At 44.5% G+C, this 27,861-nt stretch overlaps 2 protein-coding genes across 3 annotated transcripts; both read left to right on the top strand.

The window, feature by feature from the left end:
• Positions 1-10,104: 10,104 nt before the first annotated feature.
• LOC120643949 (putative protease Do-like 14) lies at positions 10,105-15,618 on the top strand. The gene is made up of 9 exons (XM_039920467.1): positions 10,105-10,387; positions 11,096-11,275; positions 11,367-11,494; positions 12,039-12,250; positions 12,390-12,471; positions 12,775-12,917; positions 14,651-14,771; positions 14,951-15,043; positions 15,319-15,618. Exons 1-7 carry the CDS (start codon positions 10,153-10,155, stop codon positions 14,724-14,726), a joined length of 1,056 nt encoding a protein of 351 aa, XP_039776401.1. The 5' UTR covers positions 10,105-10,152; the 3' UTR covers positions 14,727-14,771; positions 14,951-15,043; positions 15,319-15,618.
• Positions 15,619-17,216: 1,598 nt separating this feature from the next.
• Positions 17,217-20,550, top strand: LOC120643948 (cathepsin B-like protease 3). 2 transcript variants are annotated; one of them, XM_039920466.1, is made up of 12 exons: positions 17,217-17,380; positions 17,482-17,594; positions 17,894-17,971; positions 18,062-18,142; positions 18,218-18,374; positions 18,512-18,516; positions 18,614-18,688; positions 18,784-18,909; positions 19,297-19,515; positions 19,867-19,980; positions 20,076-20,111; positions 20,198-20,550. In XM_039920466.1, the coding sequence occupies exons 1-12, from the start codon at positions 17,338-17,340 to the stop codon at positions 20,324-20,326; spliced, it is 1,176 nt and encodes a 391-aa protein (XP_039776400.1). In that variant the 5' UTR covers positions 17,217-17,337; the 3' UTR covers positions 20,327-20,550. The 2 variants fall into 2 exon arrangements, with proteins under 2 accessions (XP_039776400.1, XP_039776399.1); XM_039920465.1 differs by having other exon boundaries at positions 17,277-17,380; positions 17,476-17,594.
• Positions 20,551-27,861: the final 7,311 nt, after the last annotated feature.

Here is a 27,861-nt window from a genome sequence, read left to right as displayed (position 1 = left end):
TAATTTTCTTGCCACACTGATTTTCAACTTCACTCTGAAATTCTTTGAATTTTTCAAAAGTTTCAGACTTATGCTTCATCAAGTAGACATAGCCATATCTACTCAGGTCATCAGTAAAAGTTATGAAGTATTGGAATCCACCTCTAGCAATCGAGCTCATTGGTCCACATGCATCAGTATGTATGAGTTCCAGTAAGTCCGATGCTCTCTCTGGAAAACCTGTGAATGGCGTCTTGGTCAACTTGCCTATCAAACAAGCTTCGCATGTCTCGTATGACTCAAAATCAAATGAAGTTAGAAGTCCATCCGAATGGAGCTCCTTCATGCGTTTCTCGCTTATATGACCAAGATGACAATGCCACATGTAGGTAGGATTAAAATCAGCAAACCGAGGCCTTTTAGCATTAATATTACAGATAGGTGAATCATCAAGATTTAAAATAAATAGCCCATTCACAATGGACGCAAAAGCCACAAACATATTATTCTTAGAGATAGCACAACCATTGTTTTCACTCGCAAAAGAATAACCATCCTTCATCAAACATGAAGGAGACAAAATGTTTCGACTCAAACTAGGAACAAAATAACAATTACTAAGCTCCAAGACAAATCCTGACGGTAGGTGAAGTTGCATCGTCCCGACAGCCACAGCAGCAACTCTTGCATTATTGCCGACGCGGAAGTCAACTTCTCCTCTTTTAACGCTTCTACTCTTTGTCATTCCCTACATCGAATTGCATATGTGAGCAACCGATCCGGTATCAAATACCCAATAATTAACATAAGAGTCAGCGAGAAATATTTCTGTAATATGAACAACAAGCATACCCGAGCTGGAAGAACGGTTCTTCAACGAGGCGAGGTACAGCTTGCAATTCCTCTTCTAGTGTCCCTTCTCATGACAATGAAAGCACTCATTATCTGCAGCTAGTCCAGGTTTAGCATTGGGTGCAGGGTTTGGCTTAGGGTTCGCAACCTTAGCCTTGCCCTTCTTCTTCCAAGAAGAACCTTTCTTCTTGAAAGCAGGCTTGTTCTGGACAGCCATCACATGGCCGCCGCTTGTGCTCTTCTTGATGTCACTCTCTCTGTCTCGAGCATTCCACACAGTTCAGTCAGACCCTTTTTAGCCCCATGCATATGGTAGTTCGAGATGAAGTTCTCATAGCTTGGCGGTAAAGAGGCGAGAATGAAATCAGTGGCCAACTCTTGGCCAAGTGGGAAGCCCAGCTTCTCCAACCTCTGTGTGTAACCAACCATCTTGATTATATGCGGACCCACTGCAGCGCCTTCTGTCAGCTTGCTCTCGACAAAGGCCTTGGACACATTGAACCTTTCAGTCCTGGCCTGAGTTTGAAACATGTCCTGAAGCGCCATGATCATATCGTGTGCCTCATGGTTTGTCTCGAACTGCATCTGTATGTCAGGTTCCATAAAAGCGAGCATAAGGCAGCTTATTTCAAGGTTGTTGTCACAAGCCTTTCTGTAAGCAGTCTTTTCCTCAGCAGGTGCATCATCAGCAGACTCTTCTGGTAATGGGGTATCTAGAACATCTTCCTTTTTCTCTGCCCCGAGAACAATTCTCAGGTTGTGGATCCAATCCGCATAGTTAGTCCCATTCAGTTTGTCCTTCTCAAGGACCGAACGTATTCATGATGGAGTAAACAATATTAAGCAATTAACAGAATTTACTCCCACTAAAATCAATATCCCTCTATTGATTCTTAGCGATTCAAGACCCACAACTATCAAGTCGACTAGTGAGCTTTAGCATCACCGCTAGAAGACTAGATAGATCGGTAAGCAACTCTTTGCTAATCATATCACATATGACTCTTGTTGTTGGGTGACATCTCCATGTCTCGCTTCCAACCTTTATGCCCCTAGGTCCTTAACCGTTATGATGACCTTGTCAAGCTAACCAACTCATTATGCGTGCATGTATCCGATACAGTCTGTCTAGTCAAGGAAAACCAGTGGCACCCTAATTTTATAGACCCACCACCAATCGTACAAGACATGTGACAGTGCAAGGTAGTAGTAAAACGTCAAGAACGGCAAGCACATAATTGTGAATCAGTATGGCACTTGTTCTTCTGGTGATCTCCATCTCTATAGAACTTGTTCGCCATGTAGATCTCCATCTTCATGGAATTTGTTCACCATGTTGATCTCCATCTCCATGTATATGTGCACCATCTTTTATGTGATGAAAACTCCAAGAACTAGAACTTGCTATTACACCTAATAGCTAGTAAATAAAATTACATTCACGACTTGGATCATCACAGGTTGGCACGTAGGCCATTACATCAAATGCAACAATTCATATGGCTCCGGCCGAATGGTCATAATCACGACACGCAGGTCATGAAATAATTACACACATGCATCACATATACATAGAGGCCATACCGATCACAAAACCTGCAAAACAGAGTTATGCGATTCCGACGTCTGAACTTAAAACGCCGAAAACTCTATCTTCTGGGCCGAATTTCTCAAATCTAAATTTCGCAAAAATTGAAATTCTATTTTGAACCAAGTCTAACTTTTCCTGTAGATACAAATTGATATAAAGTTCGCCTAAATCCGAGTTCGTATGCAAAAGTTATGACTGTTTAACTGTAAAACACGCTTTTGCAACAAAACGGAATTCACAGTAAATCCAATCTACTGCCCTATGCATCTCATGCATCTGGCTTATGCCCTAAGTTTCGATTCGACCAATCACATTGATCTCCAACCGCAGCGACCGGGTTTATGTGCATCACTTAACTCCGATGGCGGAAAACCGACCGGTAGGAGTATGTCGTTGCACAACCTTCGCAGCTAGTTTACGAAACTAGGTCATAGATCGATTTGAAACTACGCATATCTCCATATGCGCATATATGAATCTATAACGAGATAGCACTGGCTCTTGATACTGCTGTGGGAATATGGGGTAGCAAAAACAAAAATTTTCTACCGCATAAACCAAGATTACTGCAGTTATAGATCACGGGATTACCACTAGACGCGCGGTTGCGGAACTTCTGTAGCGCGTCGGTGTAGTGTAGATAGAAGCCGGTAGTGCAGTTGCGTGAACCTCCTCACGAACGGCTCGTCCTTGTGCAGCAAGTGCAGCACCTCCACGAAGTCCACACGTACGGGAAGAAGCTTCGCTCTCCGATTGCTAGATCCGCGAGAACGAACTAGAGCTTGATGCGTGGGAGAGATGGCGGCGGCCAGCCAAGGGGGCTAGGGTTGGGGGCGCCCCTCCCCCTTCCCCTTGCTTATATAGGCCTGGGGCGCCCCTCTAGGTGGCCTTAATGGGCTCCACCTTGGGCGCCCCCTTCAGGTGGGCTGCTCCAAGCTCCCACTATGATTCCAACCCTATGGGCCTCTTTAGGCCCATTAGTGCATCAAAACCCAGTCTAATTTGGATGTCATTCTCATTAGACTTCTGGCCCTTAAGTGTGTGACCCTATGGGCTCACGCATGAATAGACATGGCCCAGTACTCCTACTAGCCAATAGTTGATAGTGATGTCTAGCAAGACGTGTCAACTCCTATGCACGCGCAAATCATATCTGTCGAGCCGTCACAATCTTATACATGTTGTTCATTTTGCCTCACGATATTTGGTCTAGCTTGAAGCCGACCACTCTTTCTCGATCCTGTGATTCAGAATGCTTGGTTAACTCTTAATCCTAGCATGGCCATGCATTTCTTGATCCGAATCACTCGAGGGGCCCAGAGATATCTCTCTCTTGTAGAGAGGGGCAAATTCCGTCTTGACCGACTATGTCTCACAGCATGCTTCTTGACAGACCCGAAAACCACCTTTATAACTGCCCAATTACGGTGCAGCGTTTGATGGCTCCTAAGTAAGTCGGTTCACATCTTGAGTACATACGACGATCTCAGGTCTTAGGACACAGCGTACATATTGTGTAATGAGAAGTCATCATCTCGTGTTGGGTCAGTTCAATCTCATGTCTCACATGAGCCCACATTATTAGTTTGACATCACCATGTCCATGACTTGTGAAACGTAGTCAATCAACTAATACATGTGCTAGTCTAATATTCATGTGTGTCCTCACATGAACTTCGACTAGGAACACTTTAGAATATTCATACAAGTAAAGAGTTTCACAAATACTTCACATAAGCATTAATCAATGCAAGTTGTCGCCCATGAATATTCAAGGAACACTTTATTAACCATGAATATAAGGAAATATGATTGCCTCTAGAGCATATTTCCAACAAATATCCTGTTGGAATTGATCTCCACCAGTTGGCCCAACGGCCAACTGGTCCCTTGACCTCGCGCCCAGATCGGGGGCCCAGCCCAAGACGAGGCTGGTGGGCCCCCGTCACGCAGCCTATAAAGAGGAGGTGGGGACTGACGGCTCAAGATACGAGGTTCGCCGCCGCCACTGTTCCCCATCTCAAAACCCTAACCCGATCAGAGAGGGTGGGCTGTAGCGGCGGGAAGCGCCACCACGCCACCACCGGCTCGCCGTCGGCTACAAGCTCGCCGCCCCTGCGCCACGCCGGCATAGCCACCATGAAGCATCTACCCCACCCGTCGTTGCCCTAGTGTAGAACCACCCTGACGGGCTTCGACGTCCACGGCCGCGCCATGGGAGGTGGCCACGGAGGGTACAAGGAAAGGTATTTCTCCACAGTTCATATTTCATCCACTCGATCTACTCCTTGACGATCCAAAGTGTATGACAATAGTATCAAAGCCAGGTTTAGTGTGTAGATCGAGATGGGAAAGTGTGGATTCGTCCGCGAATCGAAATGAATCAAAGAAACAAAAGCCAAATCGATCTCGAATCGAAAAAGAAATTCCAACCCTAACCCTAGATGAGAACGGGGCTGGCGGCAACTTACCAGCTACCCGCCGTGGCCACCTCTGCCGATGCGCGGGACAGGGCTGCGCGGCCGCTCGTTGGAGCGCAGCACAGGGAGCCGCCGCTCGCCGCCGGGACGCCGGGGCGCACGCGCGTGGGCTCGGACGCAAGGCGCCGTCAACGGCGAGCTCGACGGCGGCGCGCTCACCCACCGGCGAGGGCGCGCGCCGGCGAGCAAGCCGTGGCGGCGCCACCTCGTTATCTCCTCCGCGGCCACCATGGCCGCCGCCGCCGTCTCGTGGTAGAGAGAGAAGGGAGGGAGTGAAAATGAATTTTGAATGAATTACTTTATAGAATTTTGAATGAATTACTTTATAGTTTGATCTCTATTCAATTTTGCACCAATGTGTATATTGTTTAGATATAAAAGTTCACAGTATTGCTTCTGAAAATAGAAATTTCTACATGTTTCCTCTGCAAAGTTTAAATAGTTGCTCTTTACTTTAATTCGAACGAACGAGACAATTAAAGTTTAAGAGCATGATTAAAGAGCTTATTTTGAGTAAGTTTTGTACAGTTTTATCTCTATTCAATTTTGAACCAACGAGATAAATTGTTTAGAGAGAAAATGAGTACAAAGTACAATTAAAGAGTACAAAGTACTGTATCTGTAAAGAAAAGGTTTTCCGCGGCTACAATGATGTTATCTTTTCAATTAAATTTGAACAACGAGAAGATTTAATTGGAAGAATAGTTTAAAGGTCTTAAATGGGTTTTTCCCTGTGGGTCAAAGAAACATTTAAAGCTTAAAGTCTCAGAAAAGCTTCTGATGTCTTAAGTTAAAGTTAAGTTTTGGCATCATTTCGCCAATTGAAGTCTCAAGGATGAGCATTGGTTTATCCTTACAATAGGTATCATAAAGAAAATTCTCAAAGAAGAGAAATTTAAAGTTAATTATAGTATTGTTATTTTCTGACCAACATTGATGATAACAATATTACAATTTTATGAGTCATAGCTTAAAGTTTAAAGTCTTTTGTAAATGTTGCATCAAAGTGACTTTTTTTGAGAGAATACATAAAGAACTGCTGTTAAAGTAAAGAAATGTATTTTCTTGTTTCCGTTGCAATAAAGTTAATCATCCTCTAATTAAATTTGAACCATCGGAAGAATTTAATTTTGAGGAACAGATATATGATTTCAAAGTTAATTGTGTTTTCCATACATTAATTCTGTTTCTGCCCAACGGTGATGCGATTTTAATGTAGAGGAAAGATGTTTTATTCTATTTTTGCCCAACGGTGATATAGAATAGAACTTAAAGTTTTGATTATTATCTTTTCAGACAAAGTTTTACATGTAGTCCTTCTTGTAGGGACAAAAGAAAATGAATTGGGTACTTGTGACTCAGGAAGAAAGAAAGAAAGTCACTGCATCAGAAAATATATTCTCTGCAAAAGAATGGCTTAAAAGAAAAAGTACTCATGGATATTGATCCAAGAAAAGAAGATAGAGTAATAAGAGTTCAGTTTGAGAAATGTCTCTTATGTACTTTCTATCAAAAAGAATTTTATTTTGAGTTCAGTCAGAGATGTAATAAGGCAAGCACAGCTAATTTGACCAACGTCAGAATAAGTATGTGTGTCATGGAATATTCGGATTAATTTCTGAATTAATGATTGAACACGATCTAATCTTGGCATTTATGTCCAGAAAGAGTATGTAATAATACCCGCATTGCAGTTAAAATTGGTATAGTTTTATCCTGCATGGCGGGAGAAAGTTGTGATGACTCATGTGCTTTTGGTGCATCCCATACTGGGAGAGAAATTTTGGAGTAGATCTTATGCTATTCTAAAATAAAATTGATCAGACACTTCTATTGTGTCATAGTGATTAAGCACTTAATGAGTTTAAGACGAATGGAAAGTTATATACGAACCTCAAGATAAGGATGATATGCGAGCATGACTCGCTAAATTACTGGTCATAAAGGACTCTGCTGAGTTCTCAAAGTGAAATGTGGAAAAAGTACTCCCATATGAATTAAGAAATTACTTTGTCCTGCATGACGTAATCATGTGAATGAAGTAATAAAAGTTTCCCCGTTCACAAGAGTTATGAATAGATTTCGAAATTGTGGCAGAAAAGTTCATGCCACATTTCGAGGGGGAGAAATGTGAAATAGTTAAGAAAGATACTTCCCTGCACTTTTGATAATGGATAATATGATGCATACTATGCATTGAGAGCAAAAGATGATCTATCAAAGATAAATGTGACCGTAAGGGGGAGTACAACAGTCACTATATTGATACCCCTATATCAAGAAATAGCTAAATTCCAGAACCTTTTTTACAGTTCCAAAAGGAAGATAGTGAGTTCGCCAGTATTCATACTGGACAACCCTCAAAGATAGTAAGACGGTGTTTTAGAGCATATATAAAGTGGACCAAAACAAAAGATTTACTGATATGCCATCCTTACAGAAGATGGAATAATCTGGGGGAGCATGGTATGTAGAGACCTAAGTCTTGAAGAGAAGTAGGAATGCGTGTCCACTTTGATGATTCAGGAGCAATAAGTTTCTCATACTCGTTGATGTTGTATACAACACCTGTTGTTAGCTTTTCAAAGAAGATGAATAATGTAAAGAAGAGTCTTGTTATGCAAGAGCCTATAGAGTCCATTGCCTTTTGGCAAAGAGCAACAACAGCCCTATATATAGAAAACATGTGCCAAGAAAAGAAATGGAGGTTGATTCCACCTCATTTGAAGAAGTCACGATAATTCTATGGGCTAAGTCCATGTAAAAAGAAAATGATTCCTAAAAGAGTAATCACAGTATGTTGTAATGGACCTACAAAGATAAATGTGACTCTAGAGGGAATGGTGAAAGATATAACGCAAGACTTGTGACAAAAATTTGACATAAAGAGAAGAAATGTTTACATGACACTACTTGACGTTTTGTCATGAAAAGAAACAATATATGAGATACCACAAGAAGAAACCCATTTAAAGCCTTGAGATGGTGGTATCTAAAGTTCATAGAAATAGTAAGAAAATTTGGGTTTAAAGAGATTGAGGAGGACAATATTTTTAAGGAAAGTTAAAGAATGGGAAATTTTATTTCCATAACTTAAAGATAACACCCTACCCACTAGTGGTGATGTTAATATACTATTTCAAATAAAGAATTCTTGTCCTCGTGTTTTTTGATCTCGGTGGTTGGTTTTCGTTCTAAGAATTGAAACTCATCGAGATAAAAAGAAAGGGATATTATGGTTATAATAAAGGCATACTTAGAAAAGATTCTAAAGAGATTAAGTATGTATATGAGTAAACCTACGCCTGTTCCTATTGTCAAGGGTAATAGTTTTGGGAACTTTAGAGTTCTAGAAACCAATGTGATATGGAAATAGTTCCATAAGCTTCAGCTGTTGGAAGCTTTATGAGCGCGTAAGTAAAGAATTTACCCTAACATATTTCGTGTATCCGGGTCATTTTGGCAAAAGTTCAATCTAGATATAGATCACTGGAATGAAATTGAGAATATCGGTCTCATGCTAAGAAAGAAATAACTAGTGCTCTCAAAGGGTTGTGAGTACAAAAGTAGAGCTTGTGAAATATGTAGCGAAATCTACAATTGTCGCTAATTTTACACTTAGAGTTTTTGTGTGGAAAATCTCCAAAATAAAACAATTAACATCAATGTGATGCAAAGACATTGTATAGCATGATACGAGGCCTAGGGACAGGTAAAATGGTTAAGGGAACCTGTACCCGGAATTTGATAATGGTTGACAACAACGATAACCATTTAAGTAGTTTGCTCCTATGACAACGAGTTAAGTGTGGTGCCAAACACATTGACACAAAGTTATACGTTGTAAATGAGAAAGTCCGGAATTATGTTGAAATGCATTGAGTAAAAGAATGACAGACATGTGTTTGTGGATCCACTTATTAAAGGCTTGCCGCCCAGTGTGTACAGAGAACACACAGTCGACATGGGTTTATGGTATAGCCTATATTTTCCGGACAATAAAGGGCCCCAAAGTTAAAGTATCTATTTCAGAATAGAGACATGTATTGTAGCTGTTGAATCTATCGGCAACCGACCGTGACGATGAAACTGCTCTATGAATTAATCTGTGATGAAATATAAAAGAAGTAAAAGATATAAAGGTGAAAGTATAAGAGGAGATCAAGTGGGAGAATGTTGGAATTGATCTCCACCAGTTGGCCCAACGGCCAACTGGTCCCTTGACCTCGCGCCCTGATCGGGGGCCCAGCCCAAGACGAGGCTGGTGGGCCCTCGTCGCGCAGCCTATAAAGAGGAGGTGGGGACTGACGGCTCAAGATACGAGGTTCGCCGCCGCCACTGTTCCCCACCTCAAAACACTAACCCGATCAGAGAGGGTGAGCTGTAGCGGCGGGAAGCGCCACCACGCCACCACCGGCTCGCCGTCGACTACAAGCTCGCCGCCCCTGCGCCACGCTGGCATAGCCACCATGAAGCATCTACCCCGCCCGTCGCTGTCCTAGCGCAGAACCACTCTGACGCACTTCGACGTCCACGGCCGCGCCATGGGAGGTGGCCACGGAGGGTACAAGGAAAGGTATTTCTCCACATTTCATATTTCATTCACTCGATCTACTCCTAGATGATCCAAAGTGTATGACATATCCATGCTGGTTATTTGCCCTGGAGCTTTGGAGTTCTATTGTGTTTAGGTAACGTTGCAAGTGCTTTGTAAATCTTCAAAGCATAATTTAACAATTTAGTAAAGCGATCCTCGAAATTCTAACATATGACATATAGCCGACTATTTAAAATGACATATAGCCAACTATTTAAAATCCTATCGAGACTGATATCGCTACATCGGCCAAACGGCCGATCGGCTCTTTGATCATCACTCGATCTACCTTGTCAGTTGCAGGATCAGGATCAAACTGATTGCATGGCCGCGAACCTCAAAATGTAACGAACCTGCACTGGAGTTAAGCAGATCTTATCAGCCGATTTTTTTTTTGCGGCCTTCTTTTCTACTTTTTTATATGATGAGAGAAGAGGATCCGATTGGCAGTTTAGAGCTCCAGATGAAAAATTATCCCATTCTGCTGCATGGGCCTAGTTCATCGAAAAATGCAAGAAAGAGCGGCCCATTTCCTTCTTTCCTTCTCCCTTCTTCCCACAGGAGGACGCTTCGCGACGTCTCCTCCTGCTGCTCTCTCCTCGTGTGCGCCACCGCCAAGCCAGCCTGCCCGCCCGCCCCGCGATCCTTCAAGAATGCTCCTCCGCGGCGGCCGCCGCGCCGCGCTCCTCCTCGCCGCCGCCGCCGCCGGCGTCGCGGGAGCCGGGGCCCTCGCGCGCCGCGACCCCGACACGGCCGTCCACGCCTCGGCCTCCCCGCCGCTCCGCCAGGCCCTCTCCGCCGCCGCCGCCGAGGGGCTCCGCTCCGGCGCCCGCCTCTTCTCCCCGTGGCTGCTTCCTCCTCCTCCTCCTCCTCCTCCTCCTCACCAAGGTCCGTTCACTCCCGCCACCCCTTCCTTCAGTTCAGCCTGGTGCGCGCTGGAACCACTTTTGACGCCGGGCACATTTTGGGGGACTCATGATTCATGAGAGGGTTCAGAGTTTTCAACGGGTGGACGATTTCGTCTCGGGGAGCGCCCGCCCGATTGGCTGGGATAGTGTGGATGGTTTCTCGATTGCGGTACGCACTGAAGAGAACAGCATTATGTGTCAGTGCCTCAGTGGGGATGCCGGATGTGGCCTTCTCCGGTAGCTCAGTTCAGAAGTAGAGACATGCAGTTGGGCTCTGAATTTTTCTTGATCTTTACTAAATAGTCAATTGAATTTTTCCTGAGCTTTACTAAATAGTCAATGGACCAATATATGTCGACATGGGTACGGAGTACGTTATGTACAAATCCATGTGTCATGATGTCCTCCATGGTTGGATCATGAAGATAGCGGCAAATTTTCATCTATCATCTGCCTCCTCCTGCCCTCAGAACACTTAATTTGATCCAGCCAGTCGGGAAATAACCTGTTTTAAAATTATGTTCACAAATATCTTTTGGTTGCTGCAGTTAAGATTTCTATCATGTCAACAAGAGGCTAGGGAGTGCTTACAATTAGTAGCTTTGATATGCCCTTCCCCCACTTTACTTGAACCAACCATCATCTTCTTGAATATGATACAGTTCTGAATGTTGAAATGTGTTTGTAGGGTTCCCAATACTAAATTCATTTGCGTCTGCATCGGTTTCACCTGCTGACTTGAGGGGCCAAGGTTCTGCTGGAAGCTTAGATGATTCAAGATGTTGCCCAGGGTGTCTTGGCAGGAATTCGATTGCCAAAGCAGCATCGGCAGTTGGTCCTGCTGTTGTGAACATTTCCTGCATGCAAGGTGACAACATTCTGGTCTGACGGAATCTGTCAAATTCGTGATCGGTGTTGTACCTATGTGCAGTAAACTTTTGGACTTGGCTTTTTTGTAGATGCTCATGGGTGGCGCCTAGAGGAGAGCATTGGATCAGGAACTATAATAGATCCAGATGGGACGATATTCACATGTGCACATGTTGTTGCAGATTTTCAGAGCACTAAAGCAGTTGTGAGGGGAAAGGTTGCTAACTTGGCACTAACTTATATGTTTTATCTTGAAGTGCCTCCTACATGCTGACTTTTTAAATACTGTCAACCACTAATCATCAGCACCTTATGAATTTGGACTACTTCTCATACTTGGTAAATTTTGGACACTAGGTAAAGTTTGGTTATGTCTAAATTTAGCCTTGGAGGCACTAGTGGATGGTACTATTTTCTTATTTCTTACCTAATTAGGACAGTTGTTATCTAAATTTATTTCAAAGTTGTCTTATGATTGTAATTGAGCTAACTTAATCTCCTTAATCCTTTACCTTTTGTTTTACCATAGATTAATCAACAATGGTTTAGCTACTAAGTACTAGGGTTAGTGTTCTAATCTAAACTTTAGTGACCTGGATCCCCAAGCCACAGCAGAATGGACAATTACAGCACTTTCTATTCTTGTAGAATATGATTTGTTTCTGTGCTTGAGATCATTGATTATGATTTGATCCAGGTGATTATTTCTTACATGCATATGTTTCCCCGTCTCTTTCTCAAAAGGTTCAATATTGTAACAGGTTAGTGTGACTTTACAAGATGGCCGTGAATTTGAAGGTGTTGTCCTTAATGCTGATCGCCACTCTGACATCGCTGTTGTGAAGATTAAATCTAAGACCCCATTACCGGCTGCCAGGCTTGGATCATCATCAAGACTTCAACCAGGTGATTGGGTTGTTGCTTTGGGCTGTCCACTTTCTCTTCAGAACACAGTTACAGCTGGTATTGTCAGGTTAAGACCTAAATCCTTTCTATTTAACTTAGTCTGGTTACTTATCGTAAAGACTACTAATTTTTCTTACATTTGCAAGTATAGAGTTTATCTTTATTGACTAAAACTGTCTGCATTGACTTTGTTTTCCTTATTTTAGCTGTGTTGACCGGAAAAGCAGTGATCTGGGTCTTGGAGGATTACGAAGGGAGTATCTGCAAACAGATTGCGCCATTAATCAGGTAAAAACATTTTTCTTTGTGTTGTTATAAGATGTGAAAGTAGTATGCAAAGTATTTAACTTTTTTTGTTATTTTTCTAGATCTTCTTTAATGTTTGTCATTTAACTATGGCTCATCATTTGACACCTCATCGCGTCCTGAGAAATTGAAAAGATTATGTAGATTTTTTTTGAAAGCTAAAAAATTGTGCAAATTCGAATCCAAAACTATACATAGTTTATAATTTCTCACTTTTCTTGCATCTTCTGTTTTGGCTTTTTAATATCTATCGAACAAGCACTTTGACACATTTGTGTGCTGCAGGGGAATTCTGGAGGCCCTCTTGTGAACCTTGATGGTGAGATTATTGGAGTTAATGTTATGAAAGTCAGGAATGCTGATGGTTTGAGCTTCGCAGTACCAATTGACTCTGTCGTTAAAATAGTAGATAACTTCAAGAGAAACGGGTATGCCTTGTAGCAATATGTTGCTTGCAATTTATTATTATCATGGTATTAGCTTGTTTTTGTCTTCTCTTTGAAAATTATCTGTATACTTTGGGTATGATGTCTCTTGGACCATTCAGGTGATTGGAAGTTCAAAACATGCAATTCATTTGCTAAGCTATCTGTCCAAAACATGTAATTCATTTGCTAAGCTATCTGTTTGAACAAGGGGGTTGGAGAATAGAGAAGGCCCCCGCGTCGCCCTAACCCTAGGGCGGCTTGGGCGGCGTCAGGCTGCCGTCGGCAGCGAGTCTTCTCCCTCCGCCGGAGCCGTCTGCCGGGACAACCCGCACTGCGGCAAGGACGGCGGCGGCGGCACCTTTCGCGTCTGCCGGACCCCGCCTCCTCTACCCCCCCCCCCACTTGTCGACGGCGGCGGCGGCGGTCCAAACGCGATGGCCTTTCCCGTCGCGTAGGACTCCGCCCCTCCCTCCCTCCACGAGCTTTCTGCCCCGCCGCCGCACACTCCCTTTTACAAGAGGAGGCGACTTATCCGGCACCATCTCGGCCGGATCTGGACGCAATGTCCGGCGCCGGTGCTTCTCCGATGGCGCCACTTTCTGTCGTGGAGCACCTCGGCGCGGTGGCGCGCATCCTAGTCGGGCACCTCGGCAGTCCTTCGCGCAGGCCATGATTTTTGCTGCTTGTGCGAAGATTGAAGACGGTGGGTCAATGGAGATGGCTGCCGTTCCTCTGGTGGGACAGATCGGGGTCTTCCTCGCGCGTGACATATTGAAGGAGGCAGGCTATTGATGGTCTTTCTTCACGTCGCTGTCCCCGAAGAATCTGGCCTGCAGATTCGTGCTCCTCGGTGGCAATTACAGACTGAGGTGGCCGAATCTTGGGTCAAGTAATTGAAGATCGTTTAATGATGATTTGTCAGTTGCTGCTGTGATCTTCCCTTCACGTCATGAGGCAAGTGACAACAATTTTCACCTCTATGGGGTGTTGTCCCTGCTGTGTCGGATCTCCAGGTGAAAGCCTATCCCAACTGTGGATGGACATCGGTGGCGTGTTTAGCGTCGCATTCCCTCAGGAGCGATCGTCTTGGAGATCTTAGGTGATGCTCTTACAGCTTTCTTCTTCAGATTGGCCCGAGGTTGGGAAATCAAGACGGCGATGGTCATAATTCTTGGTTACCAACCCGTCATAGAAGACCCCTAGGGAGCCTCGTCGAGATGAAGCTTGTTCTGTCAAACAAGACCACAAGATGTTGTGGTATGGCGGCGACTTCGAGTTGGAGTTCTCTCCGTCAATTATATTGGATTATGTGCTTGCTAGATTATTAGCAAATTGAATGAGCACCATGCCATGACGGTGAAGAGTGAACTCAATTGACAGTGTGGCTGTAGGCGTTCTTTAGTACTGATCTTCATGTACTAAAGTTTTTCTTTTTTCTTTAGTTTTGTGTAATAATTGGGCTGTGTATGTCTACGGACGTAGAGGCCGGATGTTTCATCCTTTATCTAAAAAAAATCTGTTTGAACAAGGCAATAAAAAATGCAAGACATGTGGGTTCGCAACTTGTGTTCCATCTATCTGATAAAAAGAATAATTAGTAAGTTACTTGCGGATGTAAGTCTGGGTATACTAACCCTTTGTGTGTAGATTTATTTTGGATGAATTAAATTTACTATATATGTCTCTTACCGTCATATCTGGGAGCTACTTATGCTTGTCTATTATGAATGCAGGAGAGTTGTGAGGCCATGGCTTGGTTTAAAGATGCTTGATCTGAATCCCATGAACATTTCACAGCTCAAAGAATAATCAAGTACTTTTCCAGACGTAAGAAAAGGAGTGCTTGTTCCTATGGTAAGTCTAATAAAATATTTTGAAATTGTTTGTTATAGAAGAGATGTTGATTTCTTATATAACCTGTTGTGCTCTTGGAAGGAATTATGGCTCTTTCTTGACATGCTTCTCTTTGTTGAAATGATCCTGATAACTCCTGAACTATGCTGAGTCTGCTGATACTATGAATTTTCAATCAGGTTACACCAGGCTCTCCAGCTGAGCAGGCAGGATTTCGACCTGGGGATGTGGTGGTCGAATTTGGTGGCAGGCCAGTTGAAAGCATCAAAGAGGTAACTCAGATAACTACTGTTGATGCGTGCTTATACGATTTTCTATACTTGCAACAGTACTTTTCTATTTTTGGCCTGAAAGTATTAATCATATAATTTGGCTCTAATATCTTGTTTGATTTTTATTAAAAAACTGGTTATGCTGAGTGCTAATAGTTGGCTGGTACTTATTTCTTTATTTCATATTATTCTCCTTTCAAATCCTTGGTTATAGAGCAAGATTATATTCTTTTTCTATATTTGTACAAACATCCTAATAAAGTGTTGACGGGCAGATCATTGATATCATGGGGGACAAGGTGGGAGTGCCATTTAAAGTTCTTGTTAAAAGAGCAAACAATGTGACAGCGACTTTAACTGTGATACCAGAGGAGGCGGATGCCTGCAGATGACCCAAGATTAACCTGCTGGGAAGCTAACTTGATAGGAGGATTTTCCATCGGAACTCCAATTTTCATTACATATACTTTCCATCTGAGTTTTGTATGTAACTGAGCATGGGTGGCAGGAGCACCCAAAGAGAAAGAACAAGAGAATAGTACATGGGAAATAGATGTTGGCGCAATGTTCAGTCATGGTATGTGCTGGCTTTTAATTTGTTCTCTGTTCTTCAAATCGATAATCATAGGGTCTCCCGTCTTATTTCTTTGGAATTGCGACGTTTTGGTAGTTGGTTCATGAGAAATCTCCAGCTCTTTATTTCCTCGAAAGAATCTTATGTTTCCGCCGATGCAGATGTCAGTTAATTTCCATTCTGTCATAGCTTCCTTTCCTATGCAAACTGCATAGTAAAGCGAACAGCAACTGGATAAGCTCACACTGTAATTGTATTAACATAAATACGGCAGTAAGCAGAGGCAGTACAAAGGTATGTAAACTATAAAGGAATACACCAAGAATCGCACCAAAAGAGAAGAATTGAACCAAAACGCAAAGGAGGAAGGGAGGACGAGATGATCAGCATACAAGTGAACTCAGCAGATTCAAGCCCTGAGGGCACGAGGAGGATAGGGCCTCCTTTCCCAATCAAATCCCTTACAAGGTTTCAACATACATGGACAAAACAACTCAAACGAGAGGAACAGGGGAAGAGAAACACAGGGGCGGCGGCCTGGAGAAACAGAGAGTCCACGAACGAGTTACAAAAGCCGCCATTAACCTAACACAAGTAAAGGGATATTTATACCCGCGGGACCGGTCAGACCGGTACGCTGGACCGGTCAGACCGGTTGGTTAGACCGGTCAGACCGGTGCCAGGGGCCGGTCACCGGTTGGCCTGCAGCACCCCCTGTACAACGATCTCATCCGACGGCCGAGGTTCTTTCTTCGAAATAAAGTCTTCTCCGCGATGCCGCCGTCTTGATGAAGATCCAGTCCGCGTTTTGGAGGTCCGCGAAACCCGGGTAGGTGGCCGGTTTTGAGAAAACCGCCAAAACCTCACGCGCGGGAAGATTCCCGCTTCCACGCCGTGGCCCTAGACGCCGTTCCCTCGTCGGCCTTTTGACGGCCCTGGATGCCGCCCGACGCCCATCACCTCCTCGCCCGCAGCGAGGCCCTAGACGCCGTCGACGCCCGTCGCCTCCGTCAGTCCCGAGACCGACGCCCGTGCCTCCACGACTTGGCGTCTTCAACCCGCCGTCCGCCTCCTTGGTTTTGTGGCGCAAACCAAGAAACCCGCCTTCCTCGTCGCTTGCGCCCTCGATCCAGGAGTGGACGCCACAGCTGCCGCCCGGTCCGAGCTCCAGTCCCGGCTGCCCTTCACCGCCGTCCACCGCACGGTCCATCGGCCACAGCACCTCCACGGCAGCTCCCCGTCGACACTCGCGCCCATGTACCTGCAATCCAAAGACCAAGCGCACGATCACACCGCACGGTTGACAATTCACTCATGAGAAAACCGAAGCGGATTAAGCCGCCGCTGCCGCGGGGCCCACGCGTCGGTGAGCCATGGCGAGTGTGGCTAAGCTAGCATCAACGGAACAAGGGGCGGGGCCAGAGCAGAGTCAGCAGACAGACCCGAGGGCCTGCGTTTTAATTATTTTTCTCCCTCGCCGCCGTTTTGCCGTCGCGGCGGCGCTCGAAGTGCGCGGTTCGTCGGCCGCCGGTCGAGCATCTCCTCGCCTTTTTGCAGAACCGGGAGAGAACAGCGGCGGGGAGGCGGGCAGCGCAGCGCGGGGGCGTTGCCGTCGTGGGTGACATCGCGACGGCGACGCGGACGGGCGCTAGTCCAAGCAATATCCTTGCAGCCTTGCTAGTGATAGTATAAAAATAAGCACAGGGCCGAGACGCCGGGGATGGGCAGGACTCGCGGGGAAGGAGCAGCAAGCAAGCAACAAGGTACCCATCCAAGATCTGAGCTCCTCCTCTTCCTGTTTCAATTCGATCCAACCTGTTCCTTCCTACAATCCTATTTCATCTCTCGTTTATGCAAGCTGCAGCGAGAGCCGGTCAACTCAAGGGGCTTGTCAAGAGCAAGAAGATGGGCAGCGCACAGCAGCAGCTGCTCCTGCTCTGCTTCTTGTTCTTCCTCCTATCTGCGGTCGCCCCGCAGGTCCGAGCCTCTTCCTTTTTTTTTTTCCTTCCTCGGCTCTTTCCGAGTCGAATCCATCTCCATCTGCGATATGCTAGTACTGCACAACACCAGCAACGCAATAACCAAACGCTAAAAAACATCCTGTCAGAGACTCCATGCTTTGTTTCTGACACAGATCTGCTTCGTATGTTGAATATAATTGATCGTGCACTGAAATACCAAACCGTACTTGTAAGACGACCTGGACTCGCTGCGGCCAGCGAGATGGAGAGTTTTATTTACTTCTGCGGTTTCATGAACTTATTATGGGCGTGCAGGTAGTCAGAGCAGTGAAACCAATCCCAAATTCCATTCTCGGGGTCGAGGAGGGAGACAATTCTAAAGGAATCATCCAGGTCATTCTGTTAATACTTCTTTCTTCTTCCTCCTTCCATTGAACCCACCTCATCTTCTCTTGTAGTTGCTCATGGTGTTGCATGTCGCAGAAGGACATCATAGAGACGGTCAACAAGCATCCCGATGCTGGGTGGACGGCTGCACACAATCCTTACTTTGCAAACTATACTGTAAGTGAAATAGCATTCATAATAATTTTATCGTTTCCCCTCTTGTTGACCACGAAACCATAACTGTTTCTGCAGATTGCACAATTTAAACGTATCCTTGGAGTGAAGCCCACACCACAGAGTGTGCTGACTGATGTTCCTACCAAAACTTATTCAAGATCACTGAAACTTCCAAAGGAGTTCGACGCCAGATCTAAGTGGTCTCATTGCAGCACAATTGGGAACATACTTGGTAAGTTTACTTGATTAACTCACTGCAAACATCCTTTCAGCCTGAAATCGATTTTGGTTCCCTTGTGAATGTACTGACACACTTCATTTCGTCTTTATTAATTTATAAATCCTGTATGGTACTGGTCGTCACGGCAGATCAAGTAAGTTTATCACAATAACTTAAATTGTTAGACACCGTACGGAACAATGCAAAGTGCTCAAGTTTTTTCTTTTCTTGTCTTTGGTGAACGATGATAGGGTCATTGTGGCTCCTGTTGGGCTTTTGGTGCTGTGGAGTGCCTCCAGGATCGTTTTTGCATTCATATGAACACGGTGACCGAATATAACCATCATGGATATACTCATACTGTTTTAAACTGGCATTGCTGGTCCTTTTTTGAATAAACTATTGTTTCTTTTCCTTGCAGAGCATTTCACTATCAGTCAATGACCTACTGGCATGCTGCGGTTTTATGTGCGGTGATGGTTGTGATGGAGGCTATCCTATCATGGCATGGCGCTACTTTGTTCAAAATGGTGTTGTCACAGAGGAGGTATCAGCCTACTTTCTATAACTTGACTGCCTCTATATGCTCCACCAGTAATCCTAGTGCTTTTAAGAAATTTTCTTTTTTGATGGTACATCAACTGCTAATGCAAGCTTTGACTAATAAATAATAAATGATTGTATCTATCATTGACTTGATCATGCCAAAATATTACAGCTTAAATTTGAAGTGTGATAACCCTTTCCCTCCCAAGACAGTATAAGCAGATTGTCATCATCCATTGTCCATGCTTAATTTAAAATTTTCCCGACATGGTTGAGTCCAGAACAGTTACTCCCTTTGAGTTAAAAAACATAATGATTTAATTTTGAATTCATAGCATCGCATATTGGTGTATACACAGAGAAGGCCAACAGTTACACTCTTTTGCAGTGCGATCCATATTTCGATCAGGTTGGTTGCAAGCATCCTGGATGCGAACCTGCTTATCCTACACCAGTGTGTGAAAAGAAATGCAAGGTGCAGAACCAAGTTTGGGAGGAAAAAAAGCATTTCAGTGTCAATGCGTACAGAATAAGTTCTAATCCAGATGACATAATGTCAGAGGTCTACGAAAATGGCCCCGTAGAAGTTGCTTTCACAGTTTATGAGGTAATGTCTAGTCTTTGTCTCAAGTTTTCCTTGCATTATAAGTTTATAACCAGGTAGTCAGCAAATTTTGTCCTGCAGTAGTCATCAAGGACTATGGGGTGTATTACATTACACTGAAAGGACAAATACAAAATACAAAAACTTAGAAAGGCTGTCTAAATAAAAGCTTAGGAAGGATAGGACAAAAGCAGAACATGGAAAATAGTACAGGCCAAATAAATGAATCGAGTATGGACAGTACTGTGCTTTGAGATCATTTTTAACCTTTGAAACTATACCATCTGATCTGAGCGAAAAGTGATTTAGATTCACTTTTATTTTTCTGATTTGACAATGCAAAAAAATCTCAAGGATTTTGCCCACTACAAATCTGGAGTATACAAGCACATTACCGGTGGCATGATGGGTGGCCATGCGGTCAAGTTGATTGGATGGGGAACCAGTGATGCTGGAGAGGATTACTGGGTATGTTGTTCAATCTCCATTTTATTATATGCATTGTAAAACGATGAGGCCAGTCCCTAAGATGTTTTGCTCCATCCTCCTCTCTCCTTTTTCAGCTTCTCGCAAATCAGTGGAACAGAGGCTGGGGTGATGTAAGTTTGTGACAAGTGCCTAATATATACCAACTAATTCTTTGAAATTCAGTATCATGTGTTGAACAATTGGTAATGCTCTGCAGGATGGGTACTTCAAGATCATACGAGGCAAAAATGAATGTGGCATCGAAGAAGACGTTGTTGCTGGAATGCCATCCACAAAGAATATGGTCAGAAACTACGGTGGTTCCTTTGGAACAGCTGTAGTTTGATCACTGCCCTAGGCCTGAAATACTATCGGATAGGATGGCCATGTATTTGTATTGCTGAATGCTGATGAACTTTTGTAAAGTAGCCTTGATGGTGTATGTTTTGTACACCAGCACGTTGGCAAGGCTGGCAGGTTGCTGAGATGGCAACATCTGTTCTGAAACATATATGACAGTTGTGGCTGTTGCATTCTAAGATTCAGCTATACCAGCATCTCTTTTGGTTCTTCGGTCATCCAGAGGTGTATATTCTCATTCTGCCTGGATTCGGTATTATTAGTCATATCGTATCGACCTTTTCAAGAAACGGGAGCTAGCAATCCGGACCGTATTGAAAAGGTTCCTGAGACACAGCATGGAAGAGTCAAAATATTAAGAAGCGAGGTCCAATAATGAAGAAGGGGTAGAATTACTGAATGAATACGAGCTGTGGCTAATACCCGAGGCATAAAAGACGCATTTTTGAATAAGCCAATTGATTTGGGACCCTTCGGATCCATTCTTTTTCCTATTCAAAGGTCAGGCCTTTGTCTCTGTGTTTTCACGTCAAGAATTCTTTGCAGATGAAGATGAAGAGATGGCAAAGCGGCTTAGTACCAGTACCTGGAGAAAAAAGCCTCCTAAACATATGGCTAGCAACTGGTTCACCAGGAGTACGCAAGAAAGGCAAAAGCACTACGAATTATTGATTTAGGAATGGGAATGGGCTAGAACCCTGGGTTCTTACTTATATAATTAATGGTCTTTTCATTCTAATACTCTATCCGAGAGTTCTCAGTATTTAGCAAAGTTGTTCCTATCTAACGGAAGGCTCCTAGATACAACGCTCGGTAGTTTCTACTGTTTGAAAAGGTTGCGAGCCTGAAATAAGAATAAAAGAAGGGTAGTTTCCTGCTTGTAAGATCCTTGTTTGAGTCAACCATATCACAAGACTTGCTTTACCAACTCGTTTATGTTCGAATAAAGGAAGAACCTATATCACATTTGTCCTACCAGTCAATAGTAATAAAGAAGAACCTATATCGCATTTCACCCGGATAATGTAACAGAAAGACAGACATAATAAGGAGCCTGCTGAATGAGTGAGTGCAAATTGATACAGATGTCGTCAGCTTTGAACTCCTAATACATGACATTGTAATGGATGGGATGGTTCCTCTGCAAGCAGGTGAGCCTCCATAGCAGGAGTAGCCTGCACAACAAGGGGTCAGGGACCTTGACCACATCCCGGCGAACGCAGGGCCGTCTATATATCACTTTAAGCGCCGCCGTCGTCACACTAACCTTTCTCGCCGCCCCGCCGCCTTCTCCTCGCCCCCGCTGCCGGCCACCTCTTTCCCCTCCCCTGCTCTGGCCGCTGCTAACCTCAACAGAGAGGATGAACAGGAGCGACTGGTTGAATGGTATATCAAAAGATTACAAACCACTTGTTCTTGTAGGTGCTGCAACCTTTTGCTAGTCTGTTTGGCGCTGTAGAAATGCAGTAGTATTTGATAATAAAAAATATTCTTTCTTGTAGGTTATCTTCGTGACTACACATTGGTTACGAACATGGGCTATCCTACAACGGCCCTCTTCACATGACACCCTTGTGGCGGCGTCGCATTTTTTGGCCCAGGTGGCCAAGGACTTTTTTGCCTGTGTGCATGGGTGGCAGTCAGTCTTAGGATTGACAGCTATTAATGTGCTGGCTACTTCTTCACTCATGCTTGCAAACTCTCCATTTAGTCCCACCAAATAATAAATGAACTAAATGATCCATCTACATATATATACACAAAATGGCTAAGACAAAACTTGACAAGGGTTACAACACACTTTATTACTTAATATAATAATATAACTTTACTATACATGAAACATTATGAACAATACACAAAAGTACTATTACAGATTTTTTCCCAACTTAGTTCTTCATGCATATACACTACACATATACACAGCAATATCACATCTAATCTAAATCCAAACGTGCAACAATTTCTACACGATAGGAAGGCGTTACCATCGATCAGTCGCACTATACAACACAATTAATCGTATCCAATTCATACTTAATCCCCTATATCCACTCAAGCCCTATCTAAATCGTAACCAACTCAAATCCTAGTAAATCCATGAAATGGAGGAAAACTAATTGGTAAGAAATGGAGGAGTTACATTAAAGGATCGATTTCCTTTTTCATTTCCCCTTTGAATTGGATGGAGGATGGAGTCGATCTAGAGAGGAGGAGGAGGAGGGGCGGTGCCATATGGAGCTTAGGTTGGGTGGGGAGTCGAGGAAAAAAGAAAGACAGGAGGAAAAGAAAGTGCAAGAAGCCAGGTAGGCCGCCTTTTTTGCTTTTTAGCCCTTCGCGCGAAACAATTTCACAAATAGACCCCCGGGAAAATGATTCCTGTTTCTAGACCCTGGGGGTGGGCGCCACAGGTCATGGCGCCGAGCTTTAACATCTCGGCGCCGTGACCCATGGCGCCGAGCTTGCTGCCAACGTGTCATCCGTTTCAACATGGCTGCTGATGTGGCCTATATTTCGGCGCCGACCTCGGCGCCAAGATCTATGGTGCCGAGCTTGGCGCCGAGGTAGAATATTTATACAGCCCTCGCCGAACCATTTTCCCCGAGCTCCCATCCATTCTTTCACCATCTTCTCGGTAATTTTTTCAACTCCCACTCGCCGAACCATCTCAATAGAGAAATTGGACCTTGGAAACTCCGACTGGAACCGCAGATTTCCAAGAGCAAGGTATCCTCTATCCCCTCTATATTTTCACACATGAATTTGGTATACAATAGGTGCATTATAGAAATCATTGTTCGTCGTTTGGTGCACCACACTATAGCGCCAATGTCTTCGTCAGGATCAAACTACATTCCATGGAGCAAGGCGGCGGCCACCATACCCGAAGGAATTAATGTGCCAATGTGCTTCTGCGGTTCGTTGTGCAAGTTCATGAAATCAAAGATTTTAGGAGATGACTACGGTATGAGGTTCTTTATGTGTGAGAACTACGAATATGATCCACCTAAGCGATACGGCAAAGACCAGGCTAAGGTAGCACCAGAACATATGCTCTTTGTCTTTGTTAGTCTTACATTGTGTTATGATTCTAACTTTTATTGGACAAAGTCTCCTCTGCCTCTTTGTGATTTTGTGCAGTGGTTCGACACCGAGCAGTCGCAGCAGGCTAAGGACTTTGTGGAACAACAAGCAAGGTGGGCTGCGGAACGTTGGCACCGAATGAAGCAAGATGAACAACAAGAGGAGAAGCGCAAGAAAGATCAAGAAGAGATCCGCAAGAGGATATAGGAGGTGGATCGTAAGGCGGCGGCAGAACATGAAGCTGACAGGGAGAGAAAGCGAGAGAGGGCACGCCATGCGAAGGAAGCCGGGCCCGAAGCAATTAGGAAGGGGAAATACCCTCGGTGCACTCAGTAGAGTAGTACCATGTAATCCTGTCATTTTACATTCCCTAAGGCATGATAGGTTTAGATGCAACAAGAAATTACCTTGTCGCGTGCACATGCCACTACAGCTAGTTGTTTATGTTATCTGTTTAGAGCTTGACTCCGTGTGTTGTAACTTGTACCATTAATTTGCAATGCTAGCCGGGAATCTATGAAACCTTTGAACTTATCTTTAATATTTTCGGAGCATTTCAGGTCACTAGAATACTGCATACCATAATGTAAAGTACACATTAAATATAACAGTAAGAATTAAGAACTAAGAACTGCATTACATAGTGTAAACCATCAGGATTACATCATAATACAATGGTAATGAAACACACATCACACATGCAGTGGCATGGCAGAACCCGTTGCAAACTACGGTAAACAGATTCTGAACTAACCTAACATGCCTTAGGTAATTTAAGAAAACCCATCAAACATAACGATACAGCATGTCATTAGCACTAGGGTAGTCCTAGTAGTCGTACCCCCACATAGCAAACTGCGTTCAGCCTTCTCCGCAGTATCCACCCATTTCAGGTGGTGCCGGCGGTGGTGGCGGAGACGGAGGGCCCTTCTTCTTGTGACAAGGGTAGTTGCAGTAAGAAATAGTGCATGGTTCATCCTGTGAAGAGGCAGCATTGCTGGTATCATCATCTTCTTCGTCTTTGTTACCCTCGCTCACTTCCTCATAATGGGTCACCTTCGTTTCTAGATCAAAGATACGAATCTGTAGGTACTCGATGAACTCCTGAACCGGATCAATTGGTGCTAGATCGACCCACCTAGTAAAACCACAGTTTTCTGGAGCATCGGAAGACTGCAAAAGAAATTTCATGTAAGGTGTTGAAATGAAGATAAAGATATGAAACAACCGAGTATTACCCATGCGTGTGGGCATTTGAAGAAACGCCGACCGCCATCCATCCCGTCGGTGCACATCTGCACTAAGCAGTCCTCATCATGTCTGCATTTTGGCCACGGTTCTCTACGGTCATCGTATCATCTAAGAGGAGTTTCCTTGGTGAATTCACTCTTGTGTTGTGGTGGAAACTCAAACACCGGTTCCGGAAAGGAATCAGGTCCAAGAGGCCCGTCCCAAATTATGGGATCTCCCTTTCTTCCCACTTTTCCTTTCCCAATACCGTAATAACCCTTCCCACTAGACCCACCTCCAGACATTGGGTATACAATGAGCTTCAGTGTTTGAGTGTTGCTGGGAGTGCACCAACTTGGGAGTATTTATAGGTGCACTGAGGTATGATACCCGGAGTGTGGAGTCTAAATGCACCTGAAAAACCTAGATGACAACACACTGCAAAGGCTAGTGGGTCTGCGGCGAGGCTTGGCGTGCGAGCTACAGTGCCTATGCTCTGCATGCACAAAGATGCTCTGCATGCACATAGTTGCAGCGAGTAGCGAGTAGTTGTAGTCGAATGTAGCCTTTTCAGTGTCCGGTCATCTATGGCGAGGACGATGGGCCTGTTGGTATATAGCGAAGGTCGGTGGCGTGTAGTGGGAAAGGCGGCACCTAGGCGCGATCGACCGAGCGGCAACAATGCAGTGACAAAGCCAGCTTTGAAGGTGAGATGGTGTGCTTGCCGTATTGTCACATCTATCTACAAAGGTGGAAGGACACTGATATTGGGTTGTTGTCTGTTGTCACGTATGTTTGGGCAAACGATGGCACATGTGGGGAACCCCTGATCGCCATACTGAGCAGTGCCAAGCCGTGATCCCGTACTCGTAGCTAGACTCACTTTATGCCATAGTCATTCAATTTGTCATTGATTAAATCACGAAATTTTTTTGCAAGAGCTTCCCTTGTTTCATGAATATTATGGAACCCACAAACATAACAAATTGACATCGATAATATCCATGGAAACAAATGACAAGTACAGTAGAACCGAAATCCAAACAGACCTAGCAGTCCATAGTGTTCAAACATAATAGTCCATAGTGTTGAAACACAACAAATAACATCCTAGTCCATGAACTTAAATAATAAACAAGCTCCATATTACATAACATCCAAAGTCCTAGCATCCATAGTCCATGACCCTCACTGTCTCCTAGTCTTACCCTTGCCCTTGTGTCCGAGGGTGTCGGTGCCTGGAGTGTAAGGGTCTCGAGGACGACGTGCTCTCTGTGCTGGAGGCTGGGACGACTGCGTGGAAGGAGCTCCCTGAAGTTGAGACGGTCCAATCTCCTCAGCCATGTCCTCGCCGCCACCTGCCACAGTGTCCTGGACAGAATCCCTTGTGCTCTCCGATGAGCCTTGGCCTCCAGAGGGTCCTACGTGCAATGATGGCTGCTGTACGTCCATCGCACCCACAGTCCTGCACCCACAACGAGCGGCAGCATGCCGTAGTCTACATGCTAGTCGCTGTAGTTGAACGCTATAATTTGGTCAAGTTAATAGAAATTGACGAGTAAAAGACGTGATATAAAACTTACGGCAAGGAAGTTCTTCAAAGTTTGCTCATATGTTCCTGCCGTCGGAAAACTGTTCAATGTCAACCACGGACTGCTTCAGCGCGTTGCCCTGGAAACAAAGAGAACAAAATATGGTAGTCATTTGCTAATCGAAATGATGAAAGTTTTTTTGTTAACTTACCACTCGGTCGAGGATAGGAGCAGCCTCAACCACCGTGCCGCCTCTGGTCGCCAGGTCGTAGGACGTGTCTTTGTCTTCGGATGACTGAATGTCCCCGTAGTCGGCCTGTGTCCACTGCCCTTTGAGCTTCGCTCGCGTCACACCCAATTACCACCCAAGATACGCTTGGAAGTTCTCATTACTATGTGGATCCTCGTTTAGAATGATATTGTCTGTGGGAAGATCCCATTCTTCGATGTACATTTGGTGGAGCCTCGCAAAATCGGTGGTCTTTTTCTATCTCTGTTGATCCACCCTGCATCATGAATAGTGGACAAAATTGCGATAAACAAGTTAGGGGCAACTAGAACATTCTAGACATTGACACTTGAAAAGTGTTACCAACAACAGGCAAAAACTTGAATTGCTTTACAATTTGTGAGATCAATATGTTTAATAGGCCAAAACATCTATTTACTTCATATGGTCTGAATGACATGCAAAGATATGATAAGTTAACAACAGGATTCCGTTCATGGCATGGACACTTACTTGTGCAACAAGACGGACGTGGAGAATGGACGCACTGGCCACTCCTGTCTGAAACCAAATTGCCGTGCAACTCTATGCGCCAAGTGGTACTCAATTGCATAAAAGCATATGAGAGGGCACGTCATAGTATATAGATCGTCATCGGCGAAGCACATGTTGCTGAATTGGATTTGAGATTCTTCTAAGCCATCCTACAGATCCCAAGTTACCTGCAAAAGTTCAAAGCTCAATCAAAATATGTTCAATTATACATGTAATAATTGCATCCGTATGACAGACAAGTTACTAATCATTGAGTGTGTGAGCGTGTCGAGCTCGTTGCCGTACTCCACGTAAGCCCGAGCCACTCTCGCATAGTTTACTGTGACCTGGTCCCAAAGATATGCAAAGGTAGGTCGAAGTCGGGATCCGCCACATTGAACCACTGACGTTGATCAAGAACCATGGGCCGGCCAACCGGTATCCGGGTCCACATCCAAATCTGCAGAAGGTACACACAACCACTAATGGACCCGTTCTGCGAAGTGCGTCAGCACGCTTCGCAGAGCTGGCGATACAAGAAAGCCAGCACAGCGGATCCCCAGCTGTAAACCCTGCCGCGTCCTAGTCTGTCAAGCAAGGAAGGTACATCCACGATGCGTTGTCCCCTGCACATTGGTCAACATGTCAGTTTTGGTACGATCTATAATTGCAATAATAACAATTAAAATGAAATATTACATCTTACCTGTGGCATCGGGGAAAAGAACACACCCGAACAAGTGCAGTATCCACGCTCGACAGTACTGCGAAACTGTCTGCGCATCGGCATTTGCCGGACAGTGGCCGAATTGTTGCCGAAGCCAACTAATAGGCACTCTAGAGGTTCGAGTTCTAGGTCCTGCTGCAGGAAGCTCTATCCCGAGGAATCCCTCCACCCGATCCCTCCAACCA

The sequence above is a fragment of the Panicum virgatum genome, chromosome 8K (genome assembly GCF_016808335.1).
Source record: "Panicum virgatum strain AP13 chromosome 8K, P.virgatum_v5, whole genome shotgun sequence".
Taxonomy (NCBI): Eukaryota; Viridiplantae; Streptophyta; class Magnoliopsida; order Poales; family Poaceae; genus Panicum; species Panicum virgatum.
Note: the sequence above shows the minus strand (reverse complement) of the source record. Positions and strands in the feature narration are given on the sequence as shown.

Bases quoted from the DNA above. Each gene is read 5' to 3' on its own strand.
- LOC120643948 (XM_039920465.1), top strand. From the start codon at position 17,338: ATGGGCAGGACTCGCGGGGAAGGAGCAGCAAGCAAGCAACAAG. The intron at 17,595-17,893 runs GTCCGAGCCTCT...ATGGGCGTGCAG, and splicing joins TATCTGCGGTCGCCCCGCAG to GTAGTCAGAGCAGTGAAACC. The intron at 19,516-19,866 runs GTAATGTCTAGT...AAAAATCTCAAG, and splicing joins TTGCTTTCACAGTTTATGAG to GATTTTGCCCACTACAAATC.
- LOC120643949 (XM_039920467.1), top strand. From the start codon at position 10,153: ATGCTCCTCCGCGGCGGCCGCCGCGCCGCGCTCCTCCTCGCCGCCGCC. The intron at 10,388-11,095 runs GTCCGTTCACTC...ATGTGTTTGTAG, and splicing joins TCCTCCTCCTCCTCACCAAG to GGTTCCCAATACTAAATTCA. The intron at 12,472-12,774 runs GTAAAAACATTT...TGTGTGCTGCAG, and splicing joins CAGATTGCGCCATTAATCAG to GGGAATTCTGGAGGCCCTCT.